The 17,680-nt window shown below is 40.9% G+C and overlaps 1 protein-coding gene across 2 annotated transcripts; it reads right to left on the reverse strand.

The window, feature by feature from the left end:
- Positions 1 to 4,837: 4,837 nt before the first annotated feature.
- On the reverse strand, positions 4,838 to 17,478 carry LOC143412667 (inositol polyphosphate-4-phosphatase type I A-like). 2 transcript variants are annotated; one of them, XM_076874108.1, is made up of 8 exons: positions 17,195 to 17,478; positions 16,737 to 16,822; positions 14,299 to 14,482; positions 14,023 to 14,233; positions 12,835 to 12,975; positions 6,732 to 6,831; positions 5,592 to 5,636; positions 4,838 to 5,033 (listed from the first exon to the last, which is right to left on the reverse strand). In XM_076874108.1, the coding sequence occupies exons 1-4, from the start codon at positions 17,315 to 17,317 to the stop codon at positions 14,180 to 14,182; spliced, it is 447 nt and encodes a 148-aa protein (XP_076730223.1). In that variant the 5' UTR covers positions 17,318 to 17,478; the 3' UTR covers positions 4,838 to 5,033; positions 5,592 to 5,636; positions 6,732 to 6,831; positions 12,835 to 12,975; positions 14,023 to 14,179. The 2 variants fall into 2 exon arrangements, 1 of the variants encoding a protein (XP_076730223.1); XR_013093188.1 differs by lacking the exons at positions 12,835 to 12,975; positions 14,023 to 14,233; positions 14,299 to 14,482; positions 16,737 to 16,822; positions 17,195 to 17,478 and adding an exon at positions 7,551 to 7,997.
- Between the last annotated feature and the right edge of the window lie 202 nt (positions 17,479 to 17,680).

The following is a 17,680-nucleotide window of genomic DNA, read 5'->3' on the forward strand; positions in this document are numbered from 1 at the left end:
CCAAAGCCCACTTGTAGCAGAATATTTCTCAGGCAGACGGTGACACTATAGTTTTTAAACATAACAAAAATCAGACGACGACTGGTTTGATTTAACTGTGGTGATGTTTAGATTGCTCGAGTTGAAAAACGTGTTGCCGTCCAGTTTGTGTGAAGTCAGCATTACAAAGCAAATGCAACAACCTATTAACAAAAAGTCCTTATATTTACTGTGATAGTTGACCTGCTGCACTCTTGGTCTTAAAGCAAATTAGTGTTGTTTTAAGCTTTAGAAAATGAGAAACAGTAATGTTAAATATATATGTATCACAATGGAGTGGACTTTGAGAGATAGTTTTATCTACTCTGCAGCATAAGCTGAAAAACCAAGGCAGGATCCATGAAGCTGAAACACGTCAGCAGAAGGAGGAAAAGGTGGTGAGGCAGGAAAAAGAGACTAAGAAGGTACCTCAGGCCACCAGGGTGGAGAGAGACTCACGGTCGAATTATGAGGTACAGTAAGCCTGAAAAGACAGGAGCGCTTCAGCTCGCTGTGTCGTTGTCAAAGAATGACAAAGAAAGAATCTAGTTGTCGTCCTGCAGAGGCAGCCCTCTCCGCCCATCCCAACCTTGCAGAAAAAGCTGGCAAATCTTGCGCCATCTAGGCCCTCCTCTGTTTTTAGCCAGCGCTCGTCTAGAACTCTGAGTAACTCATTACAAAGACTGCAAATTTTTTCACATTTTGCCCTGTATGACAACTCTATAAATAAATAAAAATGCATTCACAGAATTGCTCAGTGTCAGCACCAAACCACCCACCACCCAATGAAATTCCCAGCCAGCAGGGTAAGATTTGTGCAAATTATAAACCTTTATTTTCCTGATCCCTGCCCTGCCTTCAGTCCCCTGTCGTGCTTCAGATGATCAACAGGAAGTGTTCAGTTTGCTGTCAGCCTTACGTTGGTGTCTGAGGAAAGAGCGGTGACAACTGGAGGTTCAGATGGGTTGCACAGATTCACACGAGACCCACTACAATCTGGTAAACAGGTATTGCAGTCAGGCACCACTGAACAGCAGGGTAATGTGTGCAGGCATAAGATGCCAGAACAACAGGGATTTCTATCTTTTGTGCCAGGCTTAGAATCAGTCATTTAGAGATGCTGCTATGTTGAATTTAACCCAGTTAACCCCCAGATGTGGTGAGGCAAAGACACGATACTAACTCTGGGCTGTTAACGTGTGATCTTAATTTGATATTCGTAGTGAAGAATGTATTCAGTACAATGTTTTACAAGACATTTATTCATCTGTGCTTGTATTCAAGTTTACAGCAAATCATCTGAGAAATGCCTTTGAACTGGTGCCTGTTTCTGGGCTTTTCTTTTGTCACAAACTGCTCACAAAGAAGGACGAATGCTTTAGGAAACAAAAGCTTTGGAATGTATTCTGCAAGTACAGGTCAAACGTAATAGTCTCATTGTTTTATAGCAATGCTGAATTAACTTATGTCACTGCAGGACAGTGCAGCCAGTGGGGCTGATTGTTATAGTCACTGTGCACGACAAGAAAGCATTTGACATGGTGAACTGCTGCCACGGTTTTAGAGAGACGTCTGTTTGTTATTAGAAGTAGTTGTTCTGTTTAATTTGGGGTTTTTCTCCTTTGCTTCTTCGTAGAAGACGACCAATCTGCACATCGAGAAGCTGTCCTGTCTTCAGCTAGGAGTCCTTCTCCAGCTGCTGCACATGCTAACAGGCAAAACATCAGGGAGTAATACAAGCTTTTAATGCTTATGTGAACCACAGGCGTGCTTATAATGTATCAACCTGCAGTGAGACTGTAAAAGCAAAATCTTTCTTGATTTAATTTTCATTGCACAAATAATAACAGATTCAGGAATGTATTCAAGGAAGAGACTGGCAAAGAAAGAGTGGGATAGTCAGGGAGCTGAAGGAAGGAGTACTAAAAGGCTAGGTGCACAGCAAAGAGAGAGGTGTCACTGGCACAGGAAAAGGCTTGTAGTGAGTTGTATGTGAGGCTGGACACTAAGGAGAAAATGATTTTTAATGAATGGCAAGGCACATAAATTGTGCTGGAAGAGAGTAACCAAGTATAGAGATGGAAATGTGCTAATGTGAAGAAAGTGTGTTGAGAAGGGAGAAGGAGTACTTTGGACGAAAATTGAATTAGAGAAGGAAGTGAGGCAACTCTGAAGAGGATGGAGACGGGAGGCATAGAGAGGGTAGGAGTGAAGGCTATGATAAGGTGCGAAGAGAGTAACTGTGGTGCTGCATAAGAAAGTCCTGAGGGGCAGAGAAGTATGTGATGGGTTGAGATTACATCAGAGAGAGGCTCTGAGCCCCTTCTTGTTTGCACTGGTGATGGAGAGGCTGACAGATGAGATCAGGCAAGAGTCTCCGTGGATGATGTTTTCAGACAACCACAGAAAGGATTTGTGGATGTAGTGAAGGTGGACATGCAGGGGGTTGGTGTGACTGAGGAGGATGCTAGAAATAGAGAGATGGAGGCGGATGATCCACTGTAGCGACCTCTAAAGGGAGCAGCCGAAAGAAGAAGAAGCACAAATAATTCTAATCATTCTTTTCTTTTATTCTCAGTACTAAGCTATGTAAAGGAAGTCAAGGTTGTTTCCTCCTACAATCACTTTGGTCATGCTGTTCTTACAAGTGTGGAGGTGCCAGATGGTTTAGACTTGTTTAGATTGGTGCTCTGTCTCCCTTTATCCAAACTAAAACTTTGATGAGGTTTTTTATCTTCACTAAACACTTTTTTGCTTTGTGTTTATTATTGTGCTACTGCAAGTATTTCATATATTAGTCAGTTGATTGTTACTGTAGGGCAGCTCTAGGACAATCCCTGATGTGATGTAGCTTGCTTTTATCCAGCAGATACGACATCTCATGAGGAGGTTCGAACCCTGTACCCTGACCCTCCTGCTGACGCACAAAGTCTGGACATCCAGCAGCAGGCCCTTCTACGTGAACAACAGCACAACAGTTTCTATTTCTTTTAATATTGGAAGTCAGTTATTCATTAATGAATACAAATGGTGACTGAAGTTATTTAGACAGGACATTAAACAATAAACTTCCAATAAATTATGAACAATGTGTGACTGAATGTGTTCAGTGAAAGACTTTGAAAATATCGCAGCATAAAACCAGTGTAAAAGTACTCAGACTACTTTTGGGGGTATTTATTTGATGATGCAACCAGAAAATGTGCAGGTTGTGAGTTTAACATTTTCAACACTGGAGAAGAAGTACATGTACACAGACTAGCTAATGACAAACATTTTTTTTAAATTAACCTTTATTTAAACAGGTTGTTCATTTTTCTGAGCTTATCTGGTGTCCAGTTTCGGTGGCAGTAGCATAAGCAGAGAAGACCCAGACCTTACTCTCCCGAGCCAGCTCCTCCATTATTTGGGGGACACTGAGGCATTCTCTGCTGAGTGCTGTGATCTCCCCAACATGTGCTGGGTGTGTCCTGTCTGTCCTGGTGGGACATGCCTGGAACATCTCACCCAGGAGGCGTTCAAGAGGCACCCTTGTCAGATGCCTGAACCTCCTCAACTGGCTCGTTTAGATGTAGAGGAGTAGCAGTTAACTCGGAATGAGACAGACAGCACCTACTGCTGGGGTGGGCCTACAGGAGGGAGAGCTCATGTCGTCTCTTCAGGACACATCACTGGACCCCAAGAAGCTCTCCCCGGAGCTCCCTTTGGCTGCTGGGGTCGGCATACGTTCAACTTTAAAATCACTCTTGGTTCTTGGCTAGCTTTGTGTTAGCATCCTTTGTGTACTGATGCTTGCAAGAAGCTAAAGTTGCTTTGGCAGAATTTTCTTTCTCATATATGCACACATAAGGAGAGAGATGTTTTATAAGCTTTAGTCATCACCGTGCACTTTTTCTGATTCACACAAAATACAGCAATCTGGCACCTTCCCACAGGGTCTTGCACGAGTATTAAACATGTTCATTTGTGCTTTGGACTGTCACCAGATTTCTTCTAGAAGTTTCTTGCCAGTCAGCAACTATCTTGGCAACACCACTTGAGTTTGTGTGTTGCATGCTAACATCCTTATCATATGTGTAATAATACTAAAGCTTCATCTTATGCACACACAAAAAACAAATATGGCTCCTTCGTGCAGGGTTTTCTGGTATGTTCATTTATGCTTCCCAATTTAAAAAAAAAAAAAAAAAGACAAAGCAAAGTTCTTGCTTCTCAGCCACTGCGGCCACATCCTCACCGTTTTTTAGGCAGTTATATAAACATACTGTGAGTGAGTCATAAGCTTAAATACAATAGTTGAAGGAACAAAAACTTAATGTTTAAAAATACCAGTCAAATCTGATTAAAGTAAATAAATAATAAGTATACAATGTAGTTTTAAGACTTCTCAATGTTTCGTAACATTAATGTTCTATGAACTCGTGAGTCCAGAAATCTGAATGTCATGAAAAGTATTTATTATTCGTGTATTATTATTTTACAATACAAGGTTGTTTTTTTCCTGATACTTCATGCAAACCACATTTCTCCAGGCCTGTCCTAATCAGCTTACTCAGTATCACTAGATCCAATGCTGCTCCTCCAGCAGAGCACACAAAAGTAGGAGAGACCAGAGATGCCATGGCTTAGTTAGGAGACTGTTTGCTTCAAGGCCACTAGAGGGTGCTGCCATAAAACTACAATAAATGAATTGACCTTTTGACCTGCTCACACTCTTTTATGCAAAACCCTGCTGATGACACACACACACACACACACACACACACAGATTCTAGGTCTGACCAACCGTCTCCACCGTGGGCAAAAAGATGACAGTCAATAAAATTCTAAAATTTTATTTATAAACACAATGAATAGTAGTTAAAAGTCCAGTGTCCCATTTAGGTACAAAGTAAAAACACACAGTCCAAGGCCAGAGCCAGCTATGCCACAAAGCCAGTTGCACTCCACACGTTGTTCACTTCAACAGGGGTAGCAATTGTCCTCTGAGACCCACCACCCTGTAAGTAGAAAGCCTGCACAGAGCGACAAAATAAGACAATTCACTATATAATTCACAACCCATCCATCCCAAACATATCAGATCATTAGAGGTTTTGTCACATTACATACCTGCACTGAGAGACAAAATAACACAGCAGTGTTTGTAATGTGGGCTATAAGTAGACTAGCATATCAGTGCAATCAATTACACCTGCCTCCAATTAGTCCAGCCCTTTTACAGTCATTGACTGGGTGAGAAAACACGAGCAAATCAACCCAAGAGACAAGCAGGAAGACTCTCTGAAGGCTCCTGTGGCTGCACAGGCAGTCTTACAATTACGAGGTTGGAGAGTTGTTGTTTCAAAATGTTCACACTGATTTCACATGCTCATTAACTCACAACCAGCTGACCATATATATTTCTGCTGCTGAGCTGCTTTTTGATGGAGATTTTCTGAATTTATTTTGCTACCATAAGAGCAGACTCCATGCTGAAAGCATGTGCACTGTCACTTGCAATGAGTGGCACTAATGACGCTAAATTTAATTACAGGTCATGGACAGCCTTCATAAATGCTCATATTACTCACCCACACTGAATTCCAGCACAGGTTCATCTGGGTCCTGACTATTTCCTGCAAAGTAACACAAACGTCATCAGAACATTAAGTCAGAGAAACAACATTTGGAGCTTTTGTACATGATAAATTATACTGCAGTAGTAAAACAAAGTCAAGCAGCAGTACATTTATTAAAATCACCTTCAGCTGTAATATTTAAACTGATTTAGTGTCAATTTAGATTATGTTTAGATTAAAATGAAACTAGTACCCTTGTAATGTCTTTTTAAATTAGAGGTAAATATTTGTATATTTTTTACATAATATAATTATATTTACTGGATTTTCTCTCTATTGTAGTTTAGTATTATAGTTATTACTTGTTTTTTATTGACTTGTCTTGTTTTTACAATGATTTGCTCTGAATGCAGCCTTTAAAGAAAAGACTATCTGTTCAGTAACTATCCATCAGACTGGGTCCATGTTACCAGCCAAATGGGTAATAATTAAAGTAAGTTTTGAATTACGTATATTTGGGTGTTTAGGTGACACTTTTGCAAAAAATATATATATAATTAGGTTTAAAAGAACTAAACATGTATGTATTTAAAAACAATAAGTGTGTTAGAATTACTACAGCAACAGCTTGTAGCTCACTGTACTATTTTTGAGCACAACTTTGGTGCTTTTGCCTCATTTTTAAATCAGTGATCCCAGTAGCACAGTCTAAGCAGAGACCTCAGTGCTTGGCAAACAATCAATAGAATCAATATAATTATTAAAAAGAAACAAAATAAATGCCAACCATATAAAAAAAAACATAAACTTAAGGAAAAAACTAAACTTGATTTTGTGTCTTTAGGCTATTGTTAACAGCAAGCATGAGGTTAGTGCATATGTATTATTATTGGAAAGATTACTGCAAAGAAAAAAAGGTTGAACCAGGAGGGGGCGATATTGCTCTTCTTACCATGAGTTACATGCAGGCTATTACTTACCATGTCACTCACATTTATTTCACAAAACAGCTGAACCCACTTAATTCGATTTAATTGTATTTATGCAGAGCTGAATCACAACAACAGTCTCCTCGAGGTGGTATAGATTGTAAGGTAGAAAGTCTACAATTAAAAAGAAAAAACCTCAATACAGTGGGAAGGAACAACTCACTTTTAACAGGAAGCACCCTCTGGCAGAACCACGGTCAGGGAGGGGCAGCCCGCTGCGACCCTTTGGGGATGAGGAGACGAAAAAGGGGACAAAAGACACACTGTGGACGAGAGCCAGAGATGAACAAGAACTAATTATTGAATGCAGAGAGGTGTATAAACACATGGTGGGAATCCCCCAGCAGGGTAGTCCCAGGGTAACTAAGGGAGGATTCATGGTCACCTGATTCAGCCCTAGCTATATGCGTTGGCAAAAAGGTAACTTTGAAACTTAATCTTAAAAGTAGAGATAGTGTCCGTCTCCTGCATTCAAACTGGGAGCTGGTTCCACAGAAGGATGATCCCCTTCTACTTCTAAATATCCTAAAAACCACAAGGAAGCCCACAGTCTGAGAGCAAACTATCAAACTACGAGGTCTTTAAAATAAGATGATTATTCAAGACCTCATGTGTGATGGGAAGGATTCTAAATTTGATGCTGGACCCACAAATCATAAAAGAGAAACACTAACTCACACACACCAGAAAGTGCCAAGAATTATAATTATATGTAATTTAGTTTTGCGTTCCTTTATAATGCTTTCAACTATACAAATAAGACACTTCATGGGGGCGCCTGAGCCTTGTAGACACAACAAATACTGAACAAACCTCATGCGCCTTGTTGTTGACAAAACGATAAAAATGAATGTGTACTTCTGTCTTATTTAGGTCATTTTTGTAGTTTTTGTAGACAGACTACTGTAATTTCTCAATAAAATGTCGCTTATTATCGCTCACTCTCAAGAACAAAAACGTGAGTAATTTCCCAGTAGCTCACCATATTTGGGATCTTCTAACATCCACACTTCATGTTTAAACGGTGGTGCGGAGGCGGTGTACCGTCGCAGGCCGGATGTAGCATTCAGCGCGGTGTGCCTTTTTTTTCAGTTGCTAAGCAACAGATTTGTCCCGCCCCTTTCGTTATGACGAGCCGGGCCAGTCCTTTGACTGGTGACGTTTCTTTGTAACGTCACCTGACGTTACAAAGAAACCTTAAACCGACCTTATATATAGACCTGGCTGTTCAGTTGAAACGCATTCACACAGCGGGACAGCAGCGCTTTAAACGTTCAAACACGGAGTTTAACACAAAACAACATTTTAGACATAAAAAACAAAAAAGTGAAATGGCAAGCTCGAACTGTAACACAATGACAAATGATGAAACAGTTCAGACCAATGGGGATAATTCTACAGTACATGCTTTGGTATCCCTCTTGGATAACTTGGTCAGTAGTTTTTCGAACAAGCAGTTAAAAGCACTTACCTCAGGCTATCCGGATTGCGTCACCGCTAAGCGGCTTGTAGGTTTTGTAGAGGACGTAATGGACCTGTGTGAACAGTCACTAGCAGTATCACCACTGAGGTCTTCCCAGAACTCCCCTGTACATGAAAACTGTTCTGTCCACACCACTACTGGCAAAACGGTTTTGTCACGTGTGAAATTTTTGGACGATTCTGCTGAGCAGGAGTTTGATACAGCACAGAATATAGATGCTAACAGCCAAGAAACAGCTAACACAGAAGAAAGCTGTCAAAATGCTGACCAACACAGTGCTGCAAAACCAGAAAACAATCCAATTCCAGATCCCCAGCAGCAGAAATCCTGTGTTGAACATGAAGCCAGCATCCCACCGTTAACAAACGTAAGTCAAACGGAGTCATATAAAAAGATACAGCATCACAGATCTTCTGTAGACTGTGAGCCACCTGAAAAAACAGACTTTGAAAGATGGTTAGAGACATTAATTCAGGCTGTGCTTTCAAAGCTTGGTAAACTTTTAAAGTGCCCTCATTCTCACCAAAAACGTTTGTTGGATCTACTCTTGGACAAATTCAAGGGGATGGATTTGCATTTAGACCGAAAAGTGCAGAATTATTTTGACTGCATTGCTAATGCGATTTTCACTGATATTTGTGACAAATTACATAAATTGTCACTAATATCATTGGAAATGGGGAGGAGTGGGGAGGAGGATTCAATGAATTTAATGGAACAACCAATATTTAATATCATAACTACTTCAGTATTCCAAGAACACCTGTTGGCAGTAACAGTTACTGATAGACTGGAATCATATGAAAAGAAAGAAAGATGCAGATTTTCAGTGGAAATCTTTGTGGAAGGACTGATTTCCCAGGTTGCAAAAAAATCAGGCACAGTCTTCAGCATTGAAAGTGCTGAAGCTATCTCCAACCGGCTTACCATAAAAATCTGGACTGAAATCAGGGCCGGATACGACAAAATCCCACCAGAGAAGTTCAAGAAACTCAGCGAGAGGGTTTTCAAATCCCTCTGTAAAAGATGGAAGCATGCATCTTTGGTGACATTCTGGCAATTAAACTTCCAAAATCTTGATGAAGATATTGTTAAAACTTTCAAAAGAAAGATATTCACAGAACCAAGTTGCATATCTAAGTGCTTCTCATCGGTGCGGGCATTTTTTGGGAGGTGTAAGGGAAGAAACAAAGTTTCCACTTTATAGTGACATCGTGATATCAACAGCAAAATATTTTCTAAAACTCACTGGACACTTTAAATGAGCTAGTTTTACATTTAGATCAGATCAAGTCATTTTTGAAATCCCCAGGAATGGTCGCGGCAGATGGCCACCCCGCCCTGAGCCTGGTTCTGTCGAAGGTTTCTTCCTCTTAAAAGGGAGTTTTTCCTTCCCACTGTCGCCTCGTGCTTGCTCAGAGGGGTTTGTTCTTTTGGGGTTTTCTTTTTAATACTGTAAGTTGTTACCTTACAGTGTGAAGCACCTTGAAAACACCATTGTTTCCTTTGGTGCTATACAGATTGAAGTGACTTGCACTGATAACATAACTAAGCTGGAACTTTAATTTAACATCAATAAAATTATAAAAATATTACATCTTGATTTCTGCTTGTTTTCATTGTCTGTGACTTAATGAATACAAATGTGTAATTTAACAGATTTTTTCTTTATGTTAGTCTGACCGGTGACTCCACGTTGGCCTTAGGTGTTGGCGCGGATACGCTGCAGCCCCTGAGCCATTAATGGCCCAGCACACTACAGTAAAAACAAAACAACAGCCATCTGTCCAACTAGGAAAGGAAAATAATAAACTGCCTCCTTGGAGGCAACCTGACTCAAAACAGTTGCAGTCCAACTCAGACCGACTGCAATCACTCTCAGGCAGATTGATGAAGATCTGCAAATAACTGTTGTCTAATTTATAAACGCAGACAGATTGCCAACACGTCTGTTCACAATAGAGGACTGTACTTACATGGTTGCAAACTGGTTGTTATCTTGCTTATATGAAAACATTGCTTTGGAGCAATGAAACTCAAACACATTCATTTTTAAAATGCTTCAAAATGAAATTTTGAAGCATTTGGCTTTATGCTTTGAAAGTGCCGTTGTGAGTGGGAGTGTGAAATCCTTACTTGATGTGTTCCCTTTGCCTTTACTGTTTTCAGTTTTATCAGTTTTCAGTTTTATTTGTCATATGCAAGTTAGCACAGGGTCAACATTGCAATGAAATGTGTTTGACGAGCAGCAGTCACTCAGCAGCATGGTACAGTAGAAGAAAATATAATAAAATATAATAAAATAAAATAAAAAATAGAAAAATAGTAAAGAGCAAAATATTAGAAAGACGTGGTAAAAGAGAAAAGATGACTAAATATATATATATATGTATCTATAAATATATGTACACTAGTGATTAAATAAGAAAATCTTGAAAAGAAATATGACGGGAGGTCAGATGGGATATTGCACAGGAATGAGCAGCAGAAAATTACAGTATTACTCAGACTTTTAATAGTCATATTGTCAGTTTTGGCCGACGGTCATGGGTCACTTCCACTAAAATAGCACGAGACTGGAGTAAAATGTACTTTATTAATGAGAACACATGGTGATACAGCAAAGAATCCAACCCTTCTGAAAAGCAAATGGCTTCCTGTTATACTCTACCTGATTCAGGTGAGCATCTGGAATAGACCAAGTCTGGGGGTCAGCAAACCAAAGGGAAACAAAACCCTCCCCATAAGAAAACCACTACAATATAACCAACACGTTCTCACTCCCAAAGCGTAACATTTTACGCTAGGTGACAAATCGTCACCATATTACGTTTTCGGCTACCCACCACGTTCCTGAATGACGACCTCGGAAAAAAGAGGAAATATGAGAACTGTCTGGACTGAATCTACACGTTTGCTCTTTTTCTTCAAATCGCTTAGAAACACGCTATTTAACATCATTAAAGTCCTGGTTAAGGTCAGGAATAAGGTTATGGTCAGGGCTAGGGATAAGGTTAGGTTTAGGGCTGGAATACAGGGCTGGAACGTCTATTACCGCGGGAGCGTCATTGAACTGGATTCCAGCCATAGCCCGCCGCGTACCATAAGAACGCCGAAGGTCTCCTTTCACGTTCCTCAGGAACGCCGCGGGACGTGACAAAACGTCGACATGTTACGCCTCGGGAGTGAGAACGGGCTGATATAACACATCATAGACATATGAAGATTTGTAACAAGTCCTATAAATAACTCCATAACATATAAACGTCAGTCTCTTCTATATACATTAAAACAGCGGTCCCCAACCTTTTTTGCGCCACGGACCGGTTTATGCCCGACAATATTTTCACGGACCGGCCTTTAAGGTGTCACAGATAAATACAACAAAATAAAACTAGTACCGATACCGGAAAAAAAGAAGATTTATTCATAACACACGTGAAAGACCCAGGAAAACAGAGTTAACGATAAAAACGATAACAAAATAACGATAAAAAACGATAAAAACTCTGAAAACCATACATTTCACACCCGAGCCTCATCTCTCGACCAAACGACGGTCCGTGGCCCGGCGGTTGGGGACCGCTGCATTAAAACACCTTAACCACAGTTAGGTTTCAGCCCTCGCTGACTCAGAACAAAGTAAGACAATCAGAGTTCGATTGGTTTTTACTTGTGCAGGGGAAGCCTGGTCGGATTCTCAGAGTTGCAAGCTCTACACCCAAACTCAGACAACTCCAACTCCAGCCTCCACTCGCAGCCTTTTATTGAATGAAAACAGTTACACAACCGCCCATTGTAAACCCCATATGTTGTGTGGTAAAAGCTAAGGCACTGTGTGTGTGTGTGTGTGTGTGTGTGTGTGTGTGTGTGTGTGTGTGTGTGTGTGTGTGTGTGTGTGTGTGTGTGTGTGTGAGTGAGAGAGAGTGTATGTGTGTCTGTATACGTGACTTCCTGCTTACAAACGTTTTAACTGCATCTCTAGTCATAAAAGGGTCATCTCCCCTCAACCTCGTATATGGCTTAACCTCTCTAACAGTCCACCATTTACATGGTGAGCCCATAAAGGGCAGGAAGTGAACACTCCTTACCAAATAAGGAAACCAGAATCTTATATAGATTGTGCCTGCAGTTGAAAACTATAGCTAGTAACATCCCCAACATCCTACATGTGGGGGAGGAACAGAAAATATCTGAACATACAGTTCAAGACAAGGTCCAAGCACAATAATGACAACTTTTAACAAAATCACTCCAACACACACTCCCCTAGCCTGGCACATTGGTTTTCTCCAGGAGCTCATAAGCAGGTGATTGAGCTGCTTTTACTCTTTACAAAGTGAGTACTGTTAACACTTCTCTTTTTACATATACAACTAATTTAGGTTACAGACAAATGATTAAATGTGAACAGCTCTAACACAGGTTCTTTTCCTGACACAGGTAGGATGGCCAGTCCCCCTGTCTCTTCACCTTTAACGAGTCACTTAAATAACAACCCAAAAAGCCTAATAAAGAATCACAATCAACCAGTGTGTGTTTTTCTTCATTACGGTTTTTAAATACAAATCAGTCAGTCAATTAATAAAAATACAAGTAAGGGTAATGGAACCCCTGGTCTCCATTACACACATAAATACCATAAAGACACTAAGTCGTAGAGCTCTGAACTCCTTGCTTCTATGATATTTACACTTCTTCTTGGCCTTCTCCTTCACTCTGAGTCACTCCAGGATAAACACATCAGCTCAGACATACAATAATTAAAATATGTGTAGGTGACCGTTTGGCAGAAGACGATGTCGAGGCGGTACTGCAGTGACACGTCCGTGGCTATCGTCGGGGCGGTGTCCTGCATCAGAAGGAAGTCAATAGACTTCTTGGCTTTGTTGCTCATCATGGCGCTGTAGTCTGTGGGCGTGGCCTGCAAAAAGTGTAAATAAACCATCAGAGACCAAACACAAATATGCCTTCCAACCACTAGTTTAGACAACATCTTGCAAAGAGTGTGTATTTCAGAGTGCAGTTGTTTTTAAATTTGACAGAAACAGAAATAAAGACGGAAGAGAAGGACAACAGGGAAAGCAGAAGCACCGACACACTGAAATCTTTTAGGGTCAAGCTCCAGAACTAGCCACAAATCCTGCTGGAAAGAACCTAAAAATACTTAAAAATACTTGCAGAGATCGAATGGAGCCGTTAACTCAAAAGCCTGGTGTCAGGCATGTTCTTTAATAAATAAGAAACGAGCTGATATGTTACAGACCCCAGTCTTTACGTAAAGAAAAAGCTGACATTTAGAGCGGTCTCGCAGCAGATTTTAAAACAGTGACACTGATTTGTGGGGTTTTTGGGCACAAATTTGAACCTTTTTGTTTTATCCATGTCCTTGAACACAGCTCGTGACTTGGGCGCTTTCATATGTACCGATTCATTTAGGTTTGTGCACTGAGGCCAGATTTAGGTATTAAAAACGAGTCAGTCATAACACTTCTTACATTAGTTAAAAAGCTGAGCTTACACTAAACCAACATTTAAATTTCCCCTTGTGGGACTAATAAAGGTATATCATATCATATCATATCATATCATTACTAAAGTATTGCTGCAACATTGTAAAGACAAAGATGACACACAGACCAGACATAAAACACTGAACACTTTTTAAAGACGAGTCATTTAAGAGTATTTTCTCATAGAATAAAGTCGGCTGATATGGTGAAGGAAAAATCTGCTCACGAATCCTCCAACTTCTTAAAAGTAAGGAGTGACCTGAGCTGGAAATCAACATGAGAGGGATGACTCAAGAAGAAGAAGAAGCAACAAGAAAAGAAAAACAGAGTTCAGAGTGTAGTTAAGATATCAAGCTGTATCCACAATGTGTGCCAAGAAACTAAGCTTGTCTGTTGTCATGCTAAAGAAATAAAAAATCTGGAATCAGAAAACAGCCAATAACTGCTGATCAACTCACCCACTCCTCTTCGTGCCAGTCCACGTGCAGTGACGACTGGCTGTTGTGACCGCTGTACTTTGCTCTCAGCGTATCCTGGTCATTGCGGAGCACTACTTGTTCAGACTCAGCGGAAGGAGAAGCTTTGGTTGCGATGTACTCGTACTGCGTTCAGGGCCTAAATAGCTGAAGCTAGCAGCTTGCAGCCGCACACTGCCACCAGCTGACGGGTCTGAAAGGAAGAGGGTATGAATGAAATATGAAGCGTCCCCACGTAACGTCAAACACTTTTAGTACCTTGTCAACCAGACTGGCGAGCGTCCACTCCAGTCCGCTGGCCGATTGGTCTTTGGCAGCTTGAGACAGCCTCTCTGCGTAATAGCTGACCTGAGTCTTCAGCGTGTTGACGTAGGCGATGATCTCTTTGGCTCGGACAGTGTCCTGGGGTATGTGGATGATGACTGAGCTGGAGAGGGCACTACTGCAGGGAACAAAGACACACCGACACATCTGTATCCGAGCTGGGACTGAGGACACTCACCAGCCACTTTATTAGGTACATGTGTTCAAAAGCTTGTGGCAGCAATTTAGTGCATTTAGTCAAATAAAGACAATAGAGTGGCCTGCAGGTGTATATTTTTGTAATGTTTCTGTCTTATGCCTGAAATATGCTTCAGCAGGAAATATACGCTGTAACTGGAAACAACAGCATGATGGACCGGTTTAGTGTTAAGAGGTGTTACATCTGAAGTTAGAACGTAAATTTCCTGCAGAAATCTAAATCAAGCTTCAGAGGTACTGTTCCAAAAATATAGGGAGGGACGTTACCCACCAGATGTAAAAACAAACACTGTCTGCATGCACATGCCTGCTCTCAATGAGCCTAATCGTGGCTTAGAAAAAACAACGAGGAGCCGACTTTGATAAATGCGATACCACTCGCTTCACAAATTCAGACCATCTGTGTACAGTGGCGTGTCTAGAAAATTTTTGTTGGGGGGGCCAGGTAGGGGCACAGATTTGGAGAAGGGTGGCAGATTTAATTGGCAGATAATGTTTTAAAAAAAAATTCTACCAACCCTTAACCATAATTCAATAATCCTATAAACCTAATAACCAAATGCACTTTTAACTCTTATTAGAATGAGATTTTAACCACTACGGTGCAAAGTTTTTAGATACTGCGTTGATAAAGTACAAGAGATACAATCAGTGCTTTGTCAGTGTTTACTCAGCAGTCAAGGACAACAATATTTGCATAGTATTTTTACTGACATATAGTGCACATATGTTTTGGGCAAAAACATTTTTGAATATTAAAATACGAACATTTGTAACAAACAATTGACAAATTAGCCAATGCCAATGCAAAACTTTATCTGCCTGTTAAAAAAAGAAGATAATCTTCTCACAAACTGGTGTTTGATTTTGAAACAGGAAAAAAGTGGGGAAACAACTGAAAAGACTAACATTTGAATGAAACCTGAAAGCAAGTAAATACTTTCTATGCTGCCTTATCGTAAACTTTGGTAATATTGATAAAGAACAACACTGGCTGATGATAAAATACAGTCAGCTGGCATGGTGACACTGCCAGTATTAACCTGCAGGGCTGGACTGGGACAAAAGAATTGGGCATTTTTACTACAGACCGACCCACCAGGTAGTAAAGCCATAAAGACTTTGACTGAAAACAAACCCTGTTGTGACAGTGATGTACAGTCTTGTTGGTATATGTATGATTTCTATACATTTTACGTCAGATAAAAACTTTGGTTGTAAGATTTAGATAATTATTTAATAAAAACTAGGTATTTTAAATGAGAATAAGAAAGAAAAGTATTTCTTTGTGCCCACCTTTCCCTGTTAATGCCCTACCTGGCCCCCTGGCAAAACTTTGCTAGACCCGCCCCTGCACAGTTACCAGCTGTCTGCTACATAAAAAAGGATCCTGGTGTTATTTGTCTCTCAGAAACAGTTCATAACTTCCCTTCAACTCATTCATGTCACCTAAAAGGTAAACCTGTTTCTCCATCACCTGTTCAGCTCTGATGGTTCAGTAAGGACATCTCCTGGTTTCATCTTCATGTTTCCCTCTCACCACATATCTAAACTGACATCATGACCAGCAGCTTTACAGCTGTGGCTCCAGCAAACATCAGCTGATACTAGAAATTAATATTAAATACATTCTAACAACAGCCGATCAAGCTTAAACGTGCTGCTGTTGTTTAGCGCAACATCTGCTGGTTTCCTCTTTCTGGCGCAAAGTGGGCGATAAACAAGAGAGAAAAGCCGATCAGCTGATCATTGATCAGTTTCATGATTGAAGTAGCAACAGGAGAGGGAGGGGGAGAGAATGAGAGAAGAGGCAGCTGTGCAGCATAAAGACAGAATAAATCCAGCTTTGTGTCTTTTTTCCATTCTAGCTAAAGTCCGGGACAAACTGCGTCTCTTCTCAGCTCAATACGAAACGTGTAATATTTTCTCTGAATGAGGGACCATTCCATTTTTTTAAGGAGCCGTTGGCAACTCTACTAACCTTATGAATAAAATAAAGTTCACTATCAGTAACATCATAGCACCCACCCAGCTGTATAAAAACTCCGTCAAACTGGCTAGAACGCAGTATGAGTTATTGCAACTGACAGTAAAAAGTCAGCAACATGAAAATAAACTCCACCTAAACTTGGTTTATATCTGACCCAGATAGACTGCAGGTCATAACTTCTTACCTGAAGTTCAGTTCACCTGACACTCGGACTGGTGGCTGCTTCGGGTCTCTCCTCCTGCCTCCCCTTCCCTCATCCACCTGTTGCCTCTGTGGAAGCCCCGTCATAGTCACCACCAAACAACGGAGTTATTTCTACACATCGACCTGCATCTGGCCAATCCACCACCTCTCATTGTTCATGCCATTACAAAAAAAATAAAAAATAAGTCACTGGGGATATGCCCGGTATGCCCGATGGCCAGTCCAGCTATGTTAACCTGCAACCAAATCTGCAGCTCCATACAGCAATGTTACGACTTAGATTATATCTTATAACGCATAACTCTTATGTTAGCTGCCCTCAGTAGCCTACTGTCTGAAATATTCCACAGCTGCAATAATTCTTTAAGTGTTATTTTTTTCCTTGGTATTCTAATTTCACCGAAGTTTACTAAACTCAACAAACTTGATATTACTTACCGGGACATTTATTCTGTCCTCATTTTCTTTCACCGAAAAATTGTTTCCTGCAGTGCCATCTTTTGCGCTTGGCTCTCCTACCTTTGCTAACGTGATGCGCATAGCGCAGAAGCGATGCTGCATTCACTTACACTCGGATATCTGAGCGTCACCGTGAAAACATAATCGGACATTTGATATTTGATTGAATTTTATTGTTTTGCCTTTGGGGTGGCACCTGGGCTGGCCAGTCTGGTTTGGGGGGTGGCCTGTGCCCCCCCAGGCCACCCCGCTGGACACGCCATTGTTACCGGGGCACGATCACCGGGGACCCGCTTTTCCAGCACACACGCCCGATACCACGTGACAACAAATACGTCATTTCCTGTTGACTAAAAAAAAAAAAAAAAGTACCCTCTCACGGTCCTAGGGACCAAAAAATTGTCCCGCCCGATCAGCGGGCGAAGCCGCTGCTGCACGCCGGAAATGAGGCTTCATTTCCCGCAG

Source organism: Maylandia zebra, linkage group LG15 (assembly GCF_041146795.1).
Source record: "Maylandia zebra isolate NMK-2024a linkage group LG15, Mzebra_GT3a, whole genome shotgun sequence".
Classification (NCBI taxonomy): Eukaryota; Metazoa; Chordata; class Actinopteri; order Cichliformes; family Cichlidae; genus Maylandia; species Maylandia zebra.